General features: G+C 48.5%; 2 protein-coding genes across 5 annotated transcripts in view; one reads left to right on the top strand and one right to left on the bottom strand.

Annotated features, from left to right (window-relative positions):
• Nucleotides 1-7: 7 nt before the first annotated feature.
• Nucleotides 8-3,972, bottom strand: ORMDL2 (ORMDL sphingolipid biosynthesis regulator 2). The gene is made up of 4 exons (XM_075901948.1): nt 3,875-3,972; nt 2,189-2,363; nt 1,333-1,484; nt 8-588 (listed from the first exon to the last, which is right to left on the bottom strand). Exons 2-4 carry the CDS (start codon nt 2,360-2,362, stop codon nt 453-455), a joined length of 462 nt encoding a protein of 153 aa, XP_075758063.1. The 5' UTR covers nt 2,363; nt 3,875-3,972; the 3' UTR covers nt 8-452.
• Nucleotides 3,973-4,077: 105 nt separating this feature from the next.
• The window catches only part of SARNP (SAP domain containing ribonucleoprotein), a 51,943-nt gene continuing 32,167 nt past the window's right edge, over nt 4,078-23,853 (top strand). For 2 of the 4 annotated variants that reach the window (XM_075901945.1, XM_075901946.1), the window contains exons 1-9: nt 4,082-4,240; nt 7,767-7,866; nt 8,365-8,411; nt 12,636-12,703; nt 15,487-15,538; nt 18,903-18,976; nt 19,957-19,985; nt 20,649-20,674; nt 22,056-22,124. In XM_075901945.1, the coding sequence (XP_075758060.1) occupies nt 4,205-4,240; nt 7,767-7,866; nt 8,365-8,411; nt 12,636-12,703; nt 15,487-15,538; nt 18,903-18,976; nt 19,957-19,985; nt 20,649-20,674; nt 22,056-22,124 (501 nt within the window). In that variant the 5' untranslated portion in view covers nt 4,082-4,204. Of the gene's footprint in view, nt 4,241-7,766; nt 7,867-8,364; nt 8,412-12,635; nt 12,704-15,486; nt 15,539-18,902; nt 18,977-19,956; nt 19,986-20,648; nt 20,675-22,055; nt 22,125-23,853 lie in introns of all 4 variants that reach the window. The other 2 variants (XM_075901944.1, XM_075901947.1) reach the window with 2 other exon arrangements.

Raw genomic sequence — 23,853 nt, forward strand, 5'->3', positions numbered from 1 at the left:
CCACCACTCGTGTCTCCAAACCATCTTTATTATGTAGACATACATAAAATACAAGGATGGGGAGGATGCAGAGACTGGCTGTTTCCCCACAGCTGAGCACATTGTAGTTAGGAGCATTAAGACAGCTGACAAGTTAACTCACATGACGTTTAGACCTGCTCCCTCCTCACAGTTCAGTTGCCTCTCCCCACCCCAACAAAAGATAAAGCCCAAGTACCGATGATTATTAGGGAGAGTAACTTAACCCCCTTGCAAAATAATCCCCACAAAGTGGCTCAAACAGCACCTGGTCCCTCGGTTGGATCCCCTGCTCTAGTTCACGCTCAGGACAGCACCTTCATGCTGGGCTCGATAATCCTTTGCCCTCAGACATTGGTAGCCAGAGCAGACGGCTATTGGAACAGGCCCGCTCTTCCCTTGCAGCTGGCTGGGCAGTGCTGGCTCGCTGAGCCTTAGTATTTGTTGATGCCAAAGACACGCACGCCATGGAACTGGGGCAGCTTGGGGAGGAGGACGCTGAGGAGGGAGGTCGTGTTGATTAGAAAATGTGCAGGGTCGTATTTGGTATAAAAGCTGGTGAGGAGGTAACTGGAAGAGAGACGGAGGCAGGGTTAGTTCTGCAGCCATCCAGTCCTGCCTGGGGTGACAGCACACAAAAGCAATTTCTGAGGCTGGATTGGCAGCTGAAGACTGAAACCCTCCCTATAGTGGTGGGGGGGAGGGGTGTGATGTAAGATTCCCCAGCCAAAGCACCTTACCCATGCCACAGAACCATTTCCCCTGCATGGCCAGAGTCCAGTCACTAGAGCCCATACTGCCCTGGGTGCTTCGGTGGTGCCAGCCAAGGGGCCAGCTGCTAGCAGCCAGGGTGCTCTGTGCACAAGCTAGCCAAGGACTGTTATGATACCCACTGGTTTGTTTCAGGCCAGAGAGCTTGTACCCTCTAGATGCAATAGTCAGAGGGCAGCCACGGGGCTCTGGCCAGTTCCACCAACAACCAACGTACTCTATAGCCGAGGTGGCTTTCCCTGTATAGGAGAGAGCCCAGCATAGGCTAGTGATTCAGTTTGGCTTCATGCAGACTACAGTGGTCCCATCCTCTCCTCTGGGCCAGTCATACCTGCTCAGCTAAAGCTGGGGCCCTGCCTCGTGAGGTAGAGTCTTCTTGGCCTACACAGGGATACTGGAGAGGAGGGGAAATATAGGTAACCCCACTGAATGCCTAGGTGCTGTCACTCTGGTTTGGAGCACTCCTACCATAGGCAGGTCCCAAAAATGAAATGCCACCCGGAGCTTTACAGATGATCTGCCACAGCAGGAACAAACACTTACAGGACTACCGGCGAGATGCTGAGGAATTTGCGGGAGGAGGTGCACTGCGTCCCATAGTCTATCTGTTCCCAGTGTGTGAGGAGGCGATCCTTGCCCTGGTCCGGTGTCTCAAACGGGGTTCCTTTCACAGTGTGAAGAAACCAGTACATAACCTGCAATTTCCACAGGAAGGGAAGGTGTAAGGAGAGTGGCAGTCCTTCTGCTGTTGTACCATTAGCACACAAGTGGGGCAAGAGCGGACAGGACCCAAAGCTAGAGGGCAGCAGATCTATGGAACTCATTGTTACAGAAGACTAGAGTCAAACAGCATGTTCAGTTTTAGAAAAGGTCTGGCTGGGGAGACAAGTTCTCCTTTTGTAGAGGCAGCAGGGGGGGCAAAGAGGGGCAGGGGGCCTGTGGAGCCAGTGCTTGGGGGAGCCAGCTTTTAAGTGGGTTCCCCATAGCACTGGCTCCTGCCTGTCCTGTCCCCCCCATTGCCTCTGAAGGAATCAGCAAGGTGCAGAGGCAGATGGATTCGCAAAGCTGGCACACACACAAAGCCAACTTAAAAGCTGGCTCCTGCCTGCTTCCCCTCCACGCTATCAGAGGCAGAAGTGTGGGGGTGGTGGAGCAGGTGGATCCGGTGCTTGTGGGGAGATGGTTTAAAAACCAGCTTCCCATGGAGACCGGCTCTCACCTCCCCCCACTTGCTGCCTCTGATACAGAGGTAGCAAGGGGGTGGAGGGCAATGCACGTAGTCAACAGGATTAACCAATAAGCCCAAGCTTGTCGGTTCATCTTGTAGTCATCTACATGTTAACATCCCTACTTTCTAGCAGTGCAGGAAGACACGCTGGGAAGCTGAGCTTTCACTCACCAGGTTGTGTATAACATTAGTAAGGGTCCAGACCACTGGAATGCTGAAGAATGGGATGCTGAGGAGAATCACATGGAGAACTCCCACCGAGATCATGTAGGCCAGCCAGATGCCACGGCTGTTCATCACCCGGGTGTTGGGATTCACCTCACTGTGGGCCACCCCAACATTCATTCTGGAAGAAAGAGAGACAGTGGTGGGGAAGTGCAGTCAACATTACTCAAAGACTATGATGTTTTCTGATTCCAAGACGTGCCTGATGTTGTCCTTCCTTAGGATCCTGACTTTTTGCATATGCGCATTCCAGGTTCCTAATACTTATCTTTCTGTAACATCTTCCAGGCCAGTGCCCCCAAATTCTTTATAAATATTAATGCATGAATCATCACAGCCCTCAGGTGGCCACAAACTGAGGCAGCAACAGTTAGAAGTGGGGCCCAGGTGTAGCCTCCTCATATAGCCCCTACTTCCTGCCTAAAGCTGGGGAACAGAACCCTGGCATCCTGACTCCCAGCTTCCTCCTTTCCCTTTACCCCTCACTCTAATCCATTAAACAGCTCATTAGTGACTTTGTAAGTCTCTTAAGCAAAGCTGAAATTGCAAGACCCTAAGAGCTGCTTTACTCTGTAATTCAGGTCTTCATTTCTCCCCCTTGTTATGGCTGTGCAGCCTCCCCATACCCACTGCCCCTTCTCTTCCTCCACGGCTCCTCTTCCCAGCCCTTGTAACTGTGGTATCCAACTAGTTCTATAGCCAACTAGCCACACACAACCAGCCAAATAGCCACACGTGGATAGTGGCTAGCATGTTGGACACCACGGCCAGGCTTATCCCACCTCATCACTCCTCCTAGGAGAGCAGTACCACCTAGCTCTCTCAAGAGTACGTCTCATCAGTGGCTCCAGAAGCTCTTCACAAAGGAGGGCACTATCAGGCCTTCCATTCTACCAAAGGGGAAACTGAGGCACTGAGCGGGGAAATGACTTGCTCAAGGATGCCAAGCAGGCCAATGGCAAGGCTGGGAACAGTCCCTCCTTCTTCTCCTCCCCATCCCCCATCCCCCACAGGCTGCCCCCTTTCCTCCTCCCCATCCCCCACAGGCTGCCCCCTTTCCTCCTCCCCATCCCCCACAGGCTGCCCCCTTTCCTCCTCCCCATCCCCCATCCCCCACAGGCTGCCCCCTTTCCTCCTCCCCATCCCCCATCCCCCACAGGCTGCCCCCTTTCCTCCTCCCCATCCCCCACAGGCTGCCCCCTTTCCTCCTCCCCATCCCCCATCCCCCACAGGCTGCCCCCTTTCCTCCTCCCCATCCCCCATCCCCCACAGGCTGCCCCTTTCCTCCTCCCCATCCCCCACAGGCTGCCCCCTTTCCTCCTCCCCATCCCCCATCCCCCACAGGCTGCCCCCTTTCCTCCTCCCCATCCCCCATCCCCCACAGGCTGCCCCCTTTTCTCCTCCCCATCCCCCACAGGCTGCCCCCTTTCCTCCTCCCCATCCCCCACAGGCTGCCCCAGCCTACACGTGCCCCTCCTCCTCACCCCACAGATTATTTGTCCCCCTACACGTGCCCCTGATTTCCCACCCAGGCCGCCCCGCCCCCCACATGCTGTCCCCCTCCCCCACATAGGTGCCCCCCCCCCCCCCATCCGTTTCCCCGCCCTTAAGGGGCTCCCATCCCTCACTCACCTGTCGGCAGTGGCTGAACCTTCCCTAGCTCGTCTCCAGGAAGTGCCAGCGCCCACCCCCACAGCCGCCCTCTATTGGCTGCCCACCTTTCCCTTCTAAGCGCTCATTGGCCTGCGTGGTTGTCGCTCCTCTATGCCCCGCCCTTCCTTCCAAGGCAACCAATAGGAAGCCACCGGGCTGGGGAGGGGGAGGTGGCTGGGCTAGTGGCAAGGCGCGCTCTTGAGCGGGTCGCGCTTGGGGCGCCTGGTCAAGAAGAGCGGCTGCCATTGGGCGGCGGCCCGTCCGGGGTGGGCGGGGCCAGGTCGCCGCGAGCTGAGGGGAGGCGGCAAGATGGCGGCGGAGACCGTGGAGCTGCACAAGCTGAAGGTAGCGGAGGGAGGCGCGCGGGCTCCCCGTCCCCATGGCGGGTGGGGCCTGGCCCCGGGGCTCCCCCCGCCTCTGGGCGCCTGCGGGGCCGGGCGGCTCCCCCCTCCCTCGGGGTGGGCCGAGGCCTGAGGCCCGCTACGGGCTCGTCCGGCCCCGAGCGCTGCGAGCCCCCGCGGGCGGGCGCGTGTCCCGGGGGGGGGGCGCGTGTCCGGGGGGGGGGGTCACGAGACGCTCGCACCCTGCTGGGCCTGGCACCCGCTTCCAATGCGGCTTCCTCCAAGGACACCGCCCCCCCCACCCCGGGGAACTGCGGCCCCCCCCCCACCCCGGGGAACTGCGCCCCCCTCCGCCCCCCGGGCGCATGGGATTTCCACTCTGCGCGCGTGTCGTGGTGAGCCCCCCCCCGCCACGAGGGGGTGCTGGCTGTTGCACGCTCGCCTGGCAGCGCCACTGCTCCACGACCCTTCACTTACGCCTCCTTGCACGCCAGGTCTGTGTCTATCCACCTCTGGGTTTTCTCCGCATCCTTCCCAATCCTCTACCTCAGGAAGAAGCATCGCCACGCCTGTGTGCTGCACGGAATAGGCCTGTCAAAGCTGCAGGGGAAGAAACTTGCAGAGCAAGGTTGTGGCGTGTAAAATAGTCTGGCAAGGATTGCAGTGGCGGCCAGTATTTAGTTTTTAAATGAGCCTCGGGACAATACTGAAAAGAGTTCACTAGGGCCCAGGCAGATGGACTGGATAGTCTGTCTCTTTTGTCTCTAACATCTAAGGTTTCAGTAACATGACTGCTGTGTCAGACAGAGGGACCTTTATCTTAATTTCTGGCAAACAGTCGGACAGGGACGCAGGTATTTTTATTTCTTCCTTTTTTTTTGGCGGGGGAGGGGAACAGATCATAAACAGAGGAACTGACTTGTCCAAAATACAGGACTGTGTAGCACTTTAAAGACTAACAAGATGGTTTATTAGATGATGAGCTTTCGTGGGCCAGACCCACTTCCTCAGATCAAATAGTGGAAGTAGGTCTGGCCCACGAAAGCTCATCATCTAATAAACCATCTTGTTAGTCTTTAAAGTGCTACGTAGTCCTGTATTTTGTTTCAGCTACAACAGACTAACATGGCTACACTTCTATCACTATTCTACATCCTGACTTGTCCAAGGCATCAGTAAATCATTGGCACAGATTAATCTATCTTCATCTGAATCTATCTTCAAGAAGTCTTGGCTCCTAGTTTCCTGTGCTAACAACTGGAACCCATTCCTTCCAAAACCCAGCAGTCATTACTCCCAGATTCTTGGCACTAGGCATTATCTCCTCTATGCGCCTTCAGAATTTTCAGTTGACTGTTACCATAACGCTAATGGTAGCAAGTAGCAATTGGAAGTTCTTCATAACTTGGGTATTTTGGGGTGAGTAAGGAGGTGTAATTATACTTAAGAAGTGTGATTTAGTGAGGTTGTTCTATAGCCATGGTGTCCAACCAGTTCTGAAGCAGTAGCTCCTATACTGGCTAATGCTATAGAGCAGTGTTTCCCAATTTGATTTGGCCATGGAACCCTTATAAACTCGAAAGAATTTTGCAGAATCCCAATAATAGTCTTATATGTGGAGCTGAAAAAGTAGGCCTCAAATAAGTAAGGGTAATAATAAACAAATGCTAAACAAGGTCATGAGATCAACATTTTGTTTAATTGCACATATTTAAAAACAAAAATCACATTTAATGTGTACAAAAAATAAAGCTAAAAAACGAATCTGAATTATATTTACAGCGGTTTGCAGTGGTATTTAATAGGCGATTGCAGTACTGACTGTGTGCGCAGCGCTGAGTAGTGACATTGTCGTCCCCACTCTCTGGCTACGCTGGCATTACACAGGGACACTTACCTTGGCAAACACAAATGAAAATTGTTTTCAATAAAATTCATAAATGCTTAAATATTTTTTTAAAATCACAAAATGTTATTGTAATGGAATTTTCTCGCGGAACCCTTATTTTCACTTCGTGGAACACCATTTGGGAAACACTGCTATAGTAAACTAGCCACACTCAAGTGGCCAAATAGTCACTAGCTTTTTGGACATCACAGTTCTATAGTAACAACTAGGGGTGTTAAATTGCAGTTAGTAAGCTAATCGAGTAGCTGATGGAATTTCCATCGACTACTCAATTACTTGATAAGGGGGTTAGCTCCAGGGGCAGCGCAAGTTGGGACTGAGCGAGGGACTGCCAGGCTCTTACTGCATTTAAAAAGCAGAGCCACAGTGGTCTGGGACTGGGTGCAAGCTGGGACTCATCTGTCCCTGCTCATGCCAGGTCCCCCGCTGTGCCTCTGCCTCACATGGTGATGGTCCTGGGGAGAACTGGCTCCTGCTCCCCATCCCCCTTGCTGCCACCTCTGATACAGAGGCAGCAAAGGTTGGGGGAGAAACTAGTTGAGTAGTTTGTCTCCCCACCCTTGCTGCCTCTGTATCAGAGGTGGCAGCAAGGGGGAGGGAGAGTAGGAGCTGGTGCTAGGGAGAGCTGTAACAATCCCTAGTAACAATTTACATTTTTCTGCTACTTTTGCTTAACATGTCTGCAGTTTCATTTTTGTTCCAGTCCCCAGAGCAGCTCAGAATCTGCAGGATGTAAATCGCTTTTCAAGGGGAGCACAGACTAGATTCAGACCCTCTATTAATATATCTTTTGTTCTTCTCAAGCTCTGTATGTTCAAGACAGGTGCTTTGCAATCCTATCTCAGAGGGATTAAGGCAATTTACAAATGGGAGAAATGGAGGCACAGAGAGAATTACAGAAATTGTAATGGAGAAATTCTAGTAGATTATCTGACTCCCTTCTAGTATAGCACTGTTCCCTTCCACAGGTTGAACTCTTGGGACCTGACTGGTTCCAAACAAGAGAATTTTCTGTACCGTGGGAACTTTGGGCAGGGGGTTGGACTCGATGACCTCCTGAGGTCTCTTCCAGCCCTAGGTTTCTATGATGCTAGGTCAGTATTGTCTAGCAACATTGCCAATGCATCCACTGCTTACGGGACTGTTAGAGCACATTTAGAGGTAAATCAGAGCTAAAAAACAGCACAGGACATGGAGCACTAGGACTGGTGGCTGTAAACCAACTTTATGGGACCATGGGAAACTTGACCGCACCCATGAAAAGTGAACATCTGTCTAACTAAAATCATTCCAGATGATAGATGTTTCTGGATGAGGGAGTTCTGGATTAGAGAGGTTCAACCTGTAGTACATTTTCTGTGGAATCCCAGATGTCCGGGGTAAAATAAATATTAAGGCTAAACAAAGGGAGCCAATGGAGAGGCTGGAAAGAACCCAGTCCTTTACTCCTGGTCCCTCCAGCTCTAACCATTAGACTTACTGTCTTTTCTTTTGTCAGTGCCAACCCCCATGGTTTATCTTATCTGATCATTGTTCACTTCTTTTTATCCTTTTGCTTTGGTGGTATTCCTCCTGTTCTTTGAATTAAGTATGCTAATGGGAAGTCTCTTTTGGTATGCAGCTTGCTGAACTGAAACAAGAGTGTCTTGCCCGTGGCCTAGAGGTGAAAGGAAACAAACAGGATCTCATAAACAGACTCCAGGCCTACCTTGATGAACACGGTGGGTAATCTATTACTCTGGAACAAGCTTTTTAGTTTGAACGTCCCACTAGCAAGGTTGATTCAGGGTCCAACTTTGTTTTTTGGCCTCTTTCTTTTTTACAGGAATTTTGAACTCTCCCTATCTGGCTCCTTTTTATAGGATCCTAGCTGTTGTGAACTTGGGCTTGCAATAAGAGCAGTCCTGTGGCTGCAGCCCCTGACAGTCTCCTTGATAAGACAGTCCTTAGAATTTTCTTGGTGATAGGCCCAAGTCAGCAGTCGTTCCTTATCTGGAGCTCCAATCCTACTCCAAGAGTGTATCAAGAGTGATTGTAATATTGAGTAATTCAAGCTGTGGGCCTGCTGTAAGAGCCCGATTAGAATCGGTACAACATGAACTTTCTGACTAGTGTGAAGAACACGAGCTTTTTAGGAGTTAATATCTCAGGCTCTCAGGCTGGACAGGTGATTTGCAGTAGCAATTGATCTGTGTGGATTTTTTTTAACATTCTTTTAGCTGAAGAAGAAGCAAATGAAGAAGATGTTTTGGGAGAAGAAACAGAGGTAAGTGCTATTTCTGTTACCAGATTATCATATTGTGAGTCTATGTAAGATGTTGCTGTGTACCAGTTTGCCTGATGTAGTTTCCAGCCTGGTGGCAATGAACAGATTAGTGCCTTTATAGCCACAGGCATGGCTAAGCTGTGGCACATGAGCTGCATGTGGCTCTTTTAAAATTAAAGTGTACCTTCTGGGGAGGGGGGGTTCCACATACCCTTTCTTCCATTCTCCACCTTTAAGACCGAGCAGGGGGAGGTAGGGGCCTGCTCAGTTTTGCCCTGTGGTGGGGCTAGGGGGCTTCTGTCCTGCAGTGAGGGGGTCTAGAACAGTGTTCCCTCTATTTTTTCATCCATGTGTGGATTTTTTTCCATCCATATACAGAATAAAATTTATGTGCACTGAGGTATGTGGGGCTCTGCACCACCAGTAGAAACAAAAAAAAATGTAGCCACGGACACTCTGCTAATCAGCTGGGTGGTATTTGAATCTCTCCTTGAGTGACTGCACAAGTGCACAGCTTATAAGAAACACTGAGGGCTTTAGCCCGGGGTAGGGGGAGGCGTCAGGGAAGAAGCCCCTTGCCCCAGTAGATGCTGCCTCCCAGGGTAGGTTGTGTACATCTTATGTCCTTCAGGCATCTAAAGATTATTGTATGCTCCTTTTGGGGGGGGGAGGAGGGAGTGTCAGTAGGTTTGGGTATTCCTGCTGTATCATGTCAGTCACTGTCGCAGTTGTGGGGAGCTACACAGTGCATGAACGGTAGTGTATTTGACATTGTTACTGATGGGTTTCTTGGGGATTACATAACCTTGATGTGTGGTGGACATTACATTCTTTTAATGCAAGCCCTAAGTGTGTTGTAAATTGAGTTTGCTTTAAGCCCGTGTCAGTCACTGAAGAACAGATCTTACCACTTGGAAAATATTGTGCTTAAGAAAAAGCGGAAAAGCCCAGGTGCTTCACATAGTGTTGTGAAAGTGAGTGGGCACAGGCATTCATAGCCAGGTTGCCTTACAAAGTAAGATTCAGAACTAAGAACTTGCACTCCAAGGTAGAGTAAAGAGCTCAACCCCAGAAAGACTAGTTAATGTTAGGAAAACTAGTCTCTGGTATTTCTATCTGTTCCCAAAAATCATGTTCCTTACTACAGGCAGTCCCCGAGTTACGCGGATCCGACTTATGTCGGATCCGCAGTTACGAACAGGGATTTTCTCACCCCGGAGGACTGGAGCGGTGGGACGCCTGGTCCCGCCGCCTGCCTCCTCCGGGGCGAGAAAAGCTGCTCCCCATCTCCCTGGTCTGCTGGGGGAGCCAGCAGACCAGGGAGACGGGGAGAAAAGTGGCAGAGGACCCGGTCCGGACCCACAGCGCTTCCAGCTGGATCAGCTGAGCTGGATCAGCTGGAAGCGCCGCGGTCTGGCCCGGGTCCTCCGCCGCTTTGCTCCGCGTCTCCCTGGTCTGCTGGGGGGGGACGCAGCTAGTGCCCCCCCCCGCAGCAGACCAGGGAGACGTGGAGCAAAGCCCGGGGCCTGTGGTAGAGCAGGTGGGGCGCTGCCGGTTGGTCCCGCAGCACTGCTCCTTGGCGCTACTGGACCAACCCGGCAGCACCCCAGCTGCTCTGCCCCAGGCTTCCTGATTCAGCTGCTGCTGATCAGTTTCAGCAGCGGCTGAATCAGGACGCCTGGGGCAGAGCAGCTGGGGTGCTGCTGGGTTGGTCCAGTAGCGCCGAGGAGCGGCCACGCTACTGGACCAACCCAGCAGCACCCGAGCTGCTCTGCCCCAGGCATCCCCAAGTCAGCCGCTGCTGAAACTGACCAGCGGCTGACTACAGGAAGCCCGAGGCAGAGTTGCTCTGCCCCGGGCTTCCTGGAATCAGCTGCTGATCAGTTTCAGCAGCAGCTGACTTGGGGACGCCTGGGGTTCTTAAGTTGAATCTGTATGTAAGTCGGAACTGGTGTCCAGATTCAGCCGCTGTTGAAACTGATCAGTTTCAGCAGCGGCTGAATCTGGATGCCAGTTCCGACTTACATACAGATTCAACTTAAGAACAAACCTACAGTCCCTATCTTGTACGTAACCCGGGGACTGCCTGTACTAAGTAAATAGATCCTTGTGTGTGAATGTGGATCTTTGTGGGTTTAAGTAAATTAGAAAACTATTTAGGTGAAGAAGCTTAGTGCTGGGTTTGGATTGTGCATATTGTGTAGTTCTTGTGTTCTTTGCCAGCTACCTCGGTGAGAGAGGGTAGGCTATAGTACCCTGGAGAATGTTCTCATCCCAAGCATGTTTCCTGTATCCTCAGAAAAAAGTATTAGCCTTGTCAAAACAAATATAAACTGTAAATAGCTATCTCTAAAATAGACTATTTATCCTGGCACTTACAAAACCTAAGAGTTCTTAACAAGACTCAGCATTAATAATATCCTTGAGCTTGCCCACAAACCCAGAGGAAAAGTAGAGCCAAAAAAATCTGTTGGCAATGTTGTTAAATTCGGACCTGACATGTGCAGGCACATCTTTGCTGGAGTCAAATCTGCATGCATCATCTCTCGATTTGACCCCATGTCTGTATTTTTAAATACATTGTGATTTAGTTGTTAGGCACTTTAAAATACAAAGTTCAGTAAAGAATTTTTTTATATTAATACTATGAGTTCAGGTGTGTGGGGGGGGGAAGCCCTCTTAATCCTGCAAGCACGTACGGAACTTTATTCATGTGAACGGTCTCCAGGGTTGCAGAATCATGCCCCAGAATATTACTGTATGCAGAATCCAGGGTATATCTTATCCCCTTATATCATTCATTGTTAGGCTAAGTATTTCACAACTGCCTTACTAATTTGCAAAATAAATACCCAGAGTAGAATCATAGAACCATAGAGCTGGAAGAGACCTCAGAAGGTCATCAAGTCCAGCCACCTGCCCTAGGCAGGACCAATTCCAACTAGGCATTTAAATAAATCTAGGCATTTAAATAACACCGTATGGTAACTCCAGATCGCTATAGTGATTACAGGAAGTGCTAAGTATTGTCTTTATATAGAAGCTTTCAGCTGTTTCACTGTATCTGTCTTCACAGCACCCTTCATGCAATAGTGTTGTCTGTAGTATTATCTCTGTTTTTACACATGGGGAAAGGTTAGAGGTAAAGCGATTTGTCTCGAGAATCAAGGAAGGCTGTTCCAAAGTCAGAGACGCAGGCTTTGCACTGCCTGTTAAATGTCAGTGGTCTGGTCCTAGAGCAGTGGTCCCCAACCTTTAGAGGCTCCCAGGCGCCTGGGAGGTGGAGCTGCGCGTCCGGGAGCACACCAGAGGACTGGGATGCCCTTGCACCCGGCGCCGGCATGTGCCATAGGGCCGGGGCTGGGGCCGCCTGAGCGCCTTGTGCTGTGGGCCCGGGGCCTGCGCTGCCGCCCGAGCCGCGCGTCTGGGGCCGGCACTCGGGTGCCGCGGGCGGGGCCGGCCCAGGTTGTTGGCGGGTGCACACAAATGCCCCGGTGGGCGCCATGGCGCCCGCGGGCACCGCATTGGGGACCACTGTCCTAGAGTCTAATGTCTAGGCTACAGTCCCTTCTAATAAATACTAACAAAGCTCTTGCAGTAGACAGCAGTGATCCCCCAGTGAGGTGCTCTTTGGCCAGGCTCCCCGGATTTCTGTGCTGCCTTCTGAGGAGAATGTCCATGTGGGATGGCAGCCCAGCAATTTTAGCTTCTGGTTTAAGGCTGAGGGTTTGTTAAATGATCAGGAGGAAAGTGCATTTAGAATGAGTAGATAGGGTCTCTCTTGGGCCTCTTAACCTTCAGAGACTTTCCTCAAGTGTTGCCAGGGCAGCTGATGAGATGTTGCAGTTGACAGCTCTGTGGTGTAAAAGAGAGAGCTCTGGAGACACGGGGCTCTCAGTTGGGTTCATTTTCTACTTGGTTTGCCAGAGCCTGAGAAAGTTGACCTTCAGAAGACATTGCAAAGCCTGTCTCTTTCCCAGGGGCTGGGTGTGGGGGAAAAGGTCAGATCTGATGTGCAGAGATTTAGGGGGAGAAGAGCGCGCTGCCTAGGGCACTGCCTCCATTTTAATTCTGTATATAACACGGAAAAGCTGTTTCCAAGCACTTAATGCCCTGGGTAGATGTTTGTAAGTAATCAAAATCTAGAAATGTTGGTTGTGCCTCCTTCTATTCAGATGGCTGGTGTATTAACCTGACCCACTTTCTCAACTGATTGAATTGCAGGAAGAAGAACAGAAGCCGATAGAGCCTCCCCCTAAAGAAGAAGAGCCACCTGAAAAATCAGCTGATGTGTAACTATCAATTCCTATTTAGGTCAAAGCTTGTTTCTGGGGCTGTAACTGAGGGGCATATGTCTGGGTGTGGAGACGGTAGCACTGTATGAACATTCACTAGTTCCATAGTACCTACTTCAAAGGAGCTGAAATCTACAAAGATATGTATCATAGATGTGTGTGTTCGGGTGACCTGGTAGAATGAACATCAGGTGTGCAGTGCCCTGGAATCCAAGAATCACAGGTTCACATCCCAGGAGGTTAGGCTCTGCCCTTCATTCTTCCCTAACAGATAAACTGACTTCTATGCAGTTTAGTCAGTGTGGATCTTCTGGAGGAGATTTTGAAAACCAGGGCTCCCTCTGCCCTGTGTGAGCACCTAACATACCTGACACTTTCTGTGAGAGCAGAATTCTGGCCTGGTGTCCTTTGCCTCACCTGGTTGTTGAACTGGCTGCTGCTGTCCACCTCTGAGGTGGCTGCATTTCAGGAAAGCTGTATATAGTGTGTGAAGGATTTAGGGATGAAAGATGCTATAGAAATGTAAAATATTAATCTGACTTGCAGTCACTTGGCCTAGTTGTCCTCTTCCTTCTCTTGTGAGGATATCTATGTTGTATCTTTCCTGGCTTGTTCCAGTGATCCAGTGTTGGATGGAAGGGAATCGGTAAACTAGTAAATTAGTTTCCTTGCATTTGCATCTTGTCAACAGGTCACAGCGCAGAAGGTCTCTTTCCAGGTTTTTTCCTTTCATGGTGGTTCCTAAGCATTTGCCTAATGGCACTGAGTTGAGTTTCCTTAGTAATCTATGGACAGGTGTTTGCAGGGGGAGGGAGGAAGGGCGCTTATCAGAGGGTTTTTTGCCAAAATGGAAATATGAAACAAATGTCCAATTTTTGTTCTTGTTTGGATCCGAGAGGATGCATCATGTCTGTGTGAAGAGACCTTCTTTCAGAGAAACTGAATGCTGGAGGTTAAACCCCGGTGCGTTCCTGCTAGTAAATCCCTGCAACACTGATCTTTTATGTGGTGCTCCTTGTCAGGCAGGGAAGTATTTCTCCTTATTTTTGTTGGATGGTAAAACCAGGGTGTAGAGAGGTAAAGTGACTTTTCCAAGGCCACAAAGGGAGTTATTGTCTCTGCTGCAATTGGAAATCAGGAGTTCTTTCCTCCCAGTCCTCTGCCTAACTCTCACCCCTCACTACAGGAGGGTGTCCCCAGCATGTGTTTTGTTACCCTGTGCAAATAGTTAACAAGAGCTTGTTAATATTGCCTTCTTGACATTCAGTCCTGTGCTGTGTGTCAGAACAAAGCCTCACGTAAGCTGTTGGGATAGCACATAAGTGGTGCAGAGGCCTGGTCTTTGAGTATTTGCTTGCATTATTGCTGTCTTACTGGTAGTTAAATTGTTACTGTGAAAGACATGAGAGAATCTGATAGTGGCTGCTAACGTGGTAGAACTGATTCAAGCTAATTTGAGTTTAGTATTTAATTTTGAACAGCAGGGGGCGTCCTTTATCTGCATCCCAAACAAGTAGGCCAGGAGGTGGCTGGAGAGTAACAAGTCCTGGTTCCTGTTCTGAATTGCTTCCTGTGAAAGTGTAATTAAACCATTACTACCTTTCAGAGCATAAAATGGGAAAACTGTCCAGGGATCTGGAACAAAGGCAGCACATTTCTCTAAATGGGAGACCTTAATGAGGCTGGTTATGATCCACTGGTTTATGGGAGTTATTTGAGGGAGGAGGAACCTGGGAACTTCCGAACTTTGTCTTTTCCTCCTTTGTTTTCTCCCTCAAACCTCACCCCTATTTTTAGAGCATAAACTTGGGAGTACGCCCACTCCATTATATTTGTGTTTAGTCTCTGTGCCGATCTTCACTGTAGCCAACTGTGCATTGTTAAAGAAGCGTGCATCTGAATTATCCCCTGAGCTGAAGAAGCTGGTGCTGATCTGGGGGAAGTAACCTGTGGCTGTGCTGTGAACTGGAACAGAGCAATCCTTTGTAAACAAATCGCTGTAAAGGGGCACGTGGTCCAGGATTTGGGCTTCTGATGGGAGCTGAACATTACAGTTGAGAGCCTCTGGGAGATAGGTTTTCTTGGGTGTGTGCAGGAGGTTATTCTTGGGTGTGTGCAAGAATGGTTATACTTCACATTTCTGTATCCCCTCTCAAGCAAGTTTCTCAGAGTGCTCAGAGTTTCCCCTTCCTGCTGTGACTTGGGGAGCATCAACAGTTTGCTCCAAGGCAAAGAGCCTTCCACCCTTTTGAGGTTGCATCGGTGACAGAACTGGAGTAGAATTCAAGAGTGCTTGAACCCCTGGATCTTCTCTGGCTACTAGGCCATGCTCCCTGGCAGAACCCCGAATGGGATATAGGAATCCTGGCTGCCAGGTCCAAGCCTACCCCACTAGTCACACTATAGGTAGGACCCATGTGGCTTCACGAGGAAAGTCCTTCCCTCTCTGTCTTGCCCCTAACCTTGGGTAAGGATTGTATTTCCATCCCTCACGTTCTCTTTGGTGCCTAGATGCCACATTACAAAGGTTTGCCTTGCAAAGGGCTGGAGGAGTGTTTGTGTCTTGGGGGTGATGGCTGAGGGTCCTTTCATTCTGTAGATCATGAATCCAGTGATGGTTGGGGTGTGTTGCTAATAGCAGAGGTGGAGGGAGGTAACCCAGTATCTTTGCTACTGGGACATGCTATCTTAAACTAATAGGAATTCTTTGTTTGGAAATTAGAATGGTAAGTATAGGTTCCTGGCTCTGATCCATCTCTCCCTTTCCCCCCATCTTCTAGGAGTGCGGAAAAGAAAGTGGTGAAAATAACATCAGAAATACCACAGATGGAGGTAAGGTTCCTGTCTTATTCCCTATCCCTTCCCTCCTTTCAGGAGTACCTGTTTTAACCTGTGTATATGTTTTCACATTTGGGGAACCTTCCCTTAACTTCCCTATCAGAACTTCCTTTGTAAACCCCCTGTTCAGCTTTTCAAGGTTTTATACTGTGATTCTATGTTGCTTTAGGCTGCAGATTGTTTTCAAGAGATGTTTGAACTCTTGGTGCATTTTATTTTGACACCAGATTATTAAGACCTGTTTTTGTCAGTTGTCTGTTTGCATCCATTTCCCTCCTTTCTCATGTCTGCCATTATATTCCATGCACCTAAATTCATCCCTAGGTTGTGATTGTATTGCAGTCAGTGGAAGAATTCCATCCATAGTGTCCTCTAACGTGAGTTGGCGGAGGGGGTTGCTAGAGAAGGACCCAAAGACAAACCTCCCTTCGTTACCACAAGGGTGTATAAGCTGCATTTCTGTTCCTGATGTCTCTAGGATTTAGAGCCTTATCGCTGGACGGCTGTTGCCAGCTCTGTTAGGCTGTGGAATATCTTGGATTCCTTGAGACATGTCCAGCTGGAGAGGATAGAGAATATGCTGTCGGGAACTTTGCTGTCTTGTTTCTTTTCCCTTCTTATTCTCCATAACCAGGTCTGAAAACTCAATTCGTGTCTCCCTGCTGTTCAGCCACCACCTTGAAGTTCTAATCTTCTGTTTGTGACACAAACAGCTCCACAGCAACCAGGGGGTGATGTCGCAAATGGAGGATTATGATTTCAACTTGGGGAATAATGAGGGAAAATACGAAGAAACTGATCTGAGGTGGAACTGGAACAAATCAGAAAGGAGGGCTGTCTTGCTTGCTTTGTGCGATGCCTTTGGCATTAGCTGCTTAAACAGCTCATTAAATGCATTTGCTGACAGCATACCTACATCCTTGTTTTCAGTTCCAAACTCTGCCAAGACCAGTTCACAAAGAAAACCTGTATTTATCATGTAAACTTGTTTCATGTACCTTTTTAATCAAGGTGCGTAGACACCAACTGGAGCAGATCTATGTAGAGTGGCATCCCTCTGAAGTTTCCAGGACTCCTGGGTTCTAATCCCAACTCGGCCACTGGCTTGATAGGTGATCCAGTGCAATTCATTTCAGCTTCCTGGGCCTCATTGGTCCAAACAAATGAAATGCAAAGAAATGTAAAGTACGAGCCTAAGTAAATCACGTTTTCTAAAATTCTGTTTTAATACCATAAGGAGCTTAGTGTAACAAAGATTTAGTAAGTAGTTAAGAACACAAGCATTGCCTGGATCAAACCAGTGTTTCGTCTACTCCAATATTCTACCCCCAGCAGTTTCCAATACTAGCTGTTTCAGTGGTAGATGCAAAAATATGCAGATAAATTCCCCCTCTCCTAGCCCATAATACCCAGGCTGGCATGTGCCCAAAAGCAGGAGGGTGTATAGCCCTTCCAAAGCTCTTGTCTGTAGTTTCATTGTTTGCTGTAACAACTCTGGATACTCTTATTGTTCGTATAAATGGCTAGTCCTTTTCTGAACCTTGCTAAGTTTTGGCAATGAGTTTATCAGGCTAATGCATGAACAAATATTTCCTGTTACCAGCTTTAAACATGCTCCCTTTGTTTCACTAAACATATTCTTCTTGTGCTGTGGGAGGTGAGTTGCAGAGCTTGGTCTGGCTTTGCTAGACCATGATTTTGTATACCTCTTATCACATCCCCTCTCATGGGTATACAGTCACATACGTTTTTCCATGCTCGATGCTAGTTACTTCAGCTACTTTTTAGTCCTTGGCACTAAAATTCCCAGTTCTTCTTAACTGTAAAGCACCAAATTAACTTCATGGTCTTGTACGAGTAATAATAAGGCACTGATTGGCTGATCAAATTTATCTTTGTTTAATTGTAAAAATACTTAAATGTTATAAGTGTTTGTGAGTGTATATAAACATACAAGCACCCTGTGCTTTCAACACTTTCATCTTTCGCTACTTTCCGAGGGAGAATGTGCATCTAGGTCCAGGAGAGCTTTGTCTGTGGGGACGGGATGTCAGGCTGGAGAATTTCAGCATGTATCGTATTTTCACTAAGTGATAAACTCCCCTTGAAAGGCTGAGCCAGGCTGTGTGAATTGTGCCAGTCACCCTCCAAGACTTGTTCTAAGATTCAAGGAACAATGAATAGCCCTTCTTTTCCTGCGTCTTTCTCCTTCGTTTCACTTCTTTAAAAACAATTTTTTTGTTTGCCTTTTTTGCAAATCAACTGAGGCCTGTTGAACCTGCTGCCGCCTTTGTAGTCAGTGCCCAGGCTGCTGCTTATTTGCAAGAGGTTCTCCATGAATGAGATGTGCAAGGTTCTGTCTCGCTGGCTTGGCATTTCGGTCTTCTGCCCAAGCAGCAGATTTGTATGGTATAATAATAGGCAATCTCCATTATTATTATTATCTCCTAGAACTGGAAGGGACCTTGAAAGGTCAAGTCCAGTCCCCTGCCTTCACAGCAGGACCAAGTACCATCCCAGATCCCTAAATGGCTTCTACAAGGATCGAACTCACAACCCTGGGTTTAGCAGGCCAATGCTCAAACCACTGAGCTATCCCTCCCCCTAAGCTAAAAAAGAAACAAGCCCATCCTTTTGCCTCTGGGTCAGCATGCTAATCTCTCACCTTTGGCAAGTCCCTTTCCATACAGATGTGACCTGCTCTGGCCAAGTGAGGTGCCCAATGCCCTTGGCTCAGATTTGAAGTTGGGGAGCTGCAGGTGCCCAGGACTTCACCAGAGAAAAATGTTCTTTGGGATCAGATAAATGATGATTATGTTGTTCAAGGCCATAACAATGTATCTCCTTTATTTCTGGGCCTGTATCTCAAAAGTTTAAGGAATTGCCATGATCCAGATCATGCAGTAGCTTCTCTCTCCCTCTGGGCTGAGGGCAAAGCCGGTCAGATGCAGGTCTCTCCTCTATCACTCTATTAAGGCAGATCTGAGATGATTTTACACACCTTTAGTATGGTTTTCCTCCTGTAATGCCTTCTCCAGGATCCTTCAGTCCTCACAATCCACCTTTGAGGATGGGAAATCACTCTGCTTTAAGCAGGGAGGAGGAGCTGAGGCACAAAGAGGTGAAGAAACTTGCTTGTCATAGTGAGTTTCTGGCAAACCTGGGAATGGAGTGCAGGAATCCTGACCCCTTTCATTAAATTATAGGCCACAGATTGAGTGGCCTCTTGGCCCCCTTGCTTGTTTGGTAATGCTTTTTTGGAAACCAAATGCAGGTGCCCCTGCTTTGAGAGGCATCTCTGAACTGGCTATCCGTGTCATTGGATTAAGCCTTGCCCTGTTTCTTCACCCTGTTTCAGAGAATGCAGAAACGAGCTGAGAGATTCAATGTCCCCGTGAGCTTGGAGAGTAAGAAGGCGGCGCGAGCGGCTCGGTAAGTCTCTGGGTGGAGCGCTGTCACCTTTCCTGATTTAGTGTGAGGCTGCTGGTCTCAGTGATAGGTCTTAGTGATAATTTAGTATGGATTCTTGGCACCACAATGTGGGGCCTAGGACAGTTTTGGGGGTTGAAAGTCTCTGGATTTTTGATGTGCATGGAAGGAGAAGGCTGCTGCTTAATTGGAATGCCTTTTGGAAAGCTGCTGACCTGCATTTCTGAAAGACTTTGCCCACTTTATAGTCCTTGATGCTTGTCCTAGTATGCTGCACTTGTCAAGTATCAACGACTGATGCCTCACAGCCCCTGCATTGGTGCCTTCCCCCTGGGACAGGGAAGTCGTTTATCACCACTTACAGATGGGGGAAATTGACCCATGGTGTGCAGAAGGGACTTGATCAAGATCATTATTGGCAGAGCACAGAATACAAACTGGGAGTCCTAGAGCAGAAGCCTGAGTTGTAACTGCTAGGTGACATTGCCTGCCTGCCCTCCTGAGTTTCCCAGGTGGCTAAGGCAGGGGAAGATGCTGCTCAAAATATGAGGCAAGTGTTTGGTATTCGGCACCTGGACTGTACCTTTAAACCTGATTTGCTACCGCTAGCATAGCACACTTTATCTGTGCCACTGGCCCTGATCCTAAACCACCAGGAATGTTGCGTTCTCCCTGTGATATGGAGTAGCAACGGAAATGTGCAATGTGAGGGGTTTTGAGGCTGCTTTATGGAACAATGGCGATGATGCCATCCCTGCAGGTATTTTCATTTTGCCCAGAAAAGACAGCAGCAATCACAACAGCTGTAGGATTCGCTGGAGTGTCGCCAGCTAACCCCACCCAAAGGCCAATTTGTCTCAAGTGCTCTCATGAAGAATTTTTGACGGGAAAGCTCATGCTACATCTTATGCTTGGCGAGTCTGATGCTTTCTTACCCTATCTTGTAGCTCTGAGTCTGACGAAAATCTGTTTACTTTCAACAGCTTTGGTATGTCCACAGCTTCGACTAAAGGTAAGCAAGTCAAGTGCTAGCCTGTGGAATTGCCCTTCAGCAAATATTTAACACTTCCTATCCAAAGTGAGTCAAATGGGCTCTCGTGTTCTTCCTACTGCTTTTAAGTTCCTTTCCCTAGTGATCACCAGAATTAGTGGGCTGGATGAACACAAGATAGAAAAATGGAAGCACACCATTGATGGTTCTTTTTCAGAGTGGCTCCGAGCTGCCCTATTCCAGTGTGCCTCTTACTTGGGCCTAAAATTGGCTGGACACTAATAGCTAGATCCTTGCTTAGTGCCCAGCTGCCATGTGCAATCAGCAGGAGCTGGTCGTCTTGGAAAAATATAACTCAGAATTGTCAAACTCCTCTTGTGAGGTGGCGGAGGGCTATATGTATTTGTACAGATGGGAAAATTGAGTCTGGGATGAAGTGACTTTGCGCCAGGGTCACGCAGTGAGATCGTGTCAGAGCCAGGATTAAAATGGACTTCAATTCTTGGCTCTCTGACTTGTGTTTCTCCCTCACGTTCTAGTGAGCTACCTAGCTAGTTCTGTTCAGTCATGATTCAGTGGCGATTGTTTAAACTACACCGTTGTCAAGGAGGTCAGAGAACTCTGTGTAAAACTGTTCTTGTCATTTCTGGTCACTAACTGTTTCCTCCCCTTTCCTAATCTCAGGTCTGTCTGCAGACGGCAAGCCTACGGTAAGGAATGCATGTTGCTTATAATTATAGCTGTTCATGTCCCCTAAACACAATGCCAAAGTGTTTAGCTTGTTCAGACAAGTCTCCATCCCCAGGAGTAAATAGTACACCCCCAAAATAAACCAGGTAGGATATGCATGGGGTTGCTTAAGGTTATATGAGCATTAAGCTTGCTAGGATCCCTCCTTTGCAATATTTGGCTGCCTCTCTCAGCTGACCGCACTCATGGATAAGCTGGCTTTAGAACTAAATGCCTGAAGGAATAAAGGCAGATATTTTATTAATATTGCATGCGAGCTTCTCGCTTGTGTGCCTTGTGTTCTGTGTTTGTCCTTTTTGCTTGAATTGATTGTGTGCATTGCTAGATTTTGTACAGCCTGCTATTTTCCTACAGTAAATGATCCTTCTTTTCTAAGGTCCAAATGGTGCACTGTTCTACCTCCAGATATTGACTGTAATGTAAGGTATTAAAGTACAGGGAGGGCTGAAAGTTATGTGCAGCCTGTACTACCACATAGTACCTTTGTGTTTGATCATGATGAATTGTTGCAGGATGCAACAGAAAGCTCATTTAAGCAAGATTTTTGTCTAGACCAGGTTTCTCTTGTGCTGAGTGTTTTTGGAAGATGTTTTGCAAATTCTGCTCATAAGAAAGTTGGTATCAGGCACTTCCGTTTCCTCCATGGTGCTACATACTGTAGAGTGAAAGCCAAAACTGGGCTTCATTGGACTGTGTGATACTTCCCCCAAGGGAAACCCCATTGCTTGTGACCTGGACAAAGTGAGGGGCTTGACTAGCTGTGTCCTAGTAGTTCCTGAAGAGTAAGAATGAAGTGTAGAGGTTACTGCAAATGGCCGGAGCTGGAGAGAGATGGCTGGTGTGTTTGTCCGAGAGGCAGTGTTTCATTCCGCTGAGTTAATTGTATCTGGCTGCTGAAAGAAGAGAATGAAGTGCATTCGGTTTACTGTGTAAAGATGAGGAATCTGTTAAAGTTGCTGAATTCACCCTCTGTAGCATTATCCTTTGGGCCAAGTCTGAAGCTTTAAGACATGCCTGTTAATGAAGCATGGGAGCAGAATACAGCTCTCTGGAAGTTTGCGGCCGCTTTATTTGGGCCACTGTTTCCTGCCTTGTGGATCCTTTCCCCTTTTCAGCTGACAGGTGTCGCTGCTGAGTCTGCGGACCTAACACAAAGAGGGAGTGCTAACAGGAGTGTTGCTCCACCAGGTTTTCCACACACCCAGCAGAATGGGCTGCTGTCTGCCCTGAGACCCGTCTGCCACGAGCTGCCCTCTCCCAAGCACAGTTTTTCAGCTTCCCTAATCTTACAGTTGAAGTGACAATGACTTAAACGTTAAACTCTTTCCTGTGTCTTTGTAGGTAAACATGGATAAATTAAAGGAAAGGGCTCAAAGATTTGGTTTGAATGTCTCTTCAGTCTCCAAGAAGGTAAGGTGCATTGGCCTCTAGGACACTGTCTGCACCTAAAGATTAGCATAGTGCACAGAATAGAGACAATTCTAAGTCGTCTTGCCTCCTGAGACTTTGCCTCCCGTCACTGATACCGTGCTCCATGTACCACACCCCCAGGGGATTCTTGTCAGTATCATTTTCCTTACACCAAGACCTTTCTTCTATTTGCTTGGGTTTAATTTTGTTGGGTTTGAGGAAGCCTGACTGCCCAGGTTGATAGAGGGCTCTGTTCCGGGGCTGTCCAGATGAGCTCCTCATACAATGTGGGAAGCAGGAGACGGTGGAGGAGGCTTATAACAGGATTGTTCTCAGACATTTGATTTGTGTTGTATAGGTGGATAGACCTGATTCAGTCTTCACAGCTGAACTTTTTCCCCACAGTAACGTCTTCTCCTGGGATGAGAGGATAAAGCTCAGTTTGAAAAGTGACTCAAAACTGTAATGCATCAAATGATTGAAAGTGCTAGACAGAGTTGTAGGTCCCCTGCACCTTCAGGCTCAAACGTGTGTGCGTGCGTGCACTCTGATTGGAAATACAGCAAAGGATGCACAATTCTACTTTGCCTGGAGTGCCCAGAGCTCTTTGGAGACAGGATGGCATGTGAGCTGTCACCCTATAAATGTAAAGAGGGAAAAGAAGACTATGGGAGCACAGGCATCCTCATCAGTACGACAGTCCCCAGGACAGAAATGCTCTTCAGGAGGAGAGAGTAAAATGGATGGGTGAAAAGAGTTGTATCTGGTCCTGTTTGGGGGAGGCAGAGAGTAAAGGGGGATCAAGAATACGCTCTTACATTGACATAGCAGCTCAGGAATAACCACCTCCTCTGGGCTGAAGGGCAGCTGTGATTTAACGGTGCACGATGACACCGCACAACACGTTAGGGCAGTGAAGAAAAATCCTGCCTAGTTGCAACGGCTGTGCTAGTAGGATTTGGAAACCCTCTTTGAGAGGGAGTGTAAGGGAATAGGTTTGTCATCTTCCCTCCGCCATTGAAATAAAACCCCTCTGCTCCCATGGGGTTTGTCCCGTGGACATTTTAATGCGTCTGTTTCTTCATCAAGTCTGAATGAATTGCCAGGCTCGGCAAATGTGGAGCCAGGAAGTTCAGTGATGTAGAAAATAACTGGTGTTGGAGGCCACTGTTCCTCCCCCTCCCCCATCCCTTTAGGGATGGGAGAATCAGGCAAGTGCATTAAAGCTGGAATATGTGGAAGGGCAGGTCAGGGTGAGAGGCTGCTCAAACATCATTAACCCTGTCACTAGGAGCTGTCGTTTCTCAGGAAGGATATATGCCTTGTCAGCATTCATGGCTGCAGCTTGCTTTGGGTGGAGTAACAGCACTCTGCATTTCTTAGAGGGCCTTCAGTGACTGCTCTTTGCTCCAGGGTCTTGAAGAAATCCAGAGCAGCCAAGTGCTGAGTCGGATCTGAATGAGTGCTTTACAAATTGAAATGTCAGGCTAAGTTCATTTACAAACTGATTCCCTTCTACAGATGGTGGCTTACCAGGAGGGGCAACACCTCGCCTAAGGTCACAAATCCATGGCAGAGCTGGGTCTAGCAGCCAGTTTGCCTGACTTCCAGGCTTGTGGTTTAGCTCCAAATGTTGTTGTTGTGCCAAAGTGAGGTGTCCAGTGGTAATGGCAGCCTTTGCAGCAATGCGTCTCTTTTTGTTTGTTTGTTTCTGTTCCATCAGGAGGCT

The sequence above is a fragment of the Pelodiscus sinensis genome, chromosome 19 (assembly GCF_049634645.1).
Source record: "Pelodiscus sinensis isolate JC-2024 chromosome 19, ASM4963464v1, whole genome shotgun sequence".
Taxonomy (NCBI): domain Eukaryota; kingdom Metazoa; phylum Chordata; order Testudines; family Trionychidae; genus Pelodiscus; species Pelodiscus sinensis.

What these genes read in the sequence shown, in the direction of transcription:
- ORMDL2 (XM_075901948.1), bottom strand. Translation starts at nt 2,362, where the DNA reads ATGAATGTTGGGGTGGCCCACAGTGAGGTGAATCCCAACACCCGGGTG. An exon ending in CTAATGTTATACACAACCTG is followed by an intron (nt 1,485 to 2,188) that starts GTGAGTGAAAGC and finishes TGGAAATTGCAG; the next exon opens with GTTATGTACTGGTTTCTTCA. An exon ending in AGCATCTCGCCGGTAGTCCT is followed by an intron (nt 589 to 1,332) that starts GTAAGTGTTTGT and finishes TCTCTCTTCCAG; the next exon opens with TTACCTCCTCACCAGCTTTT.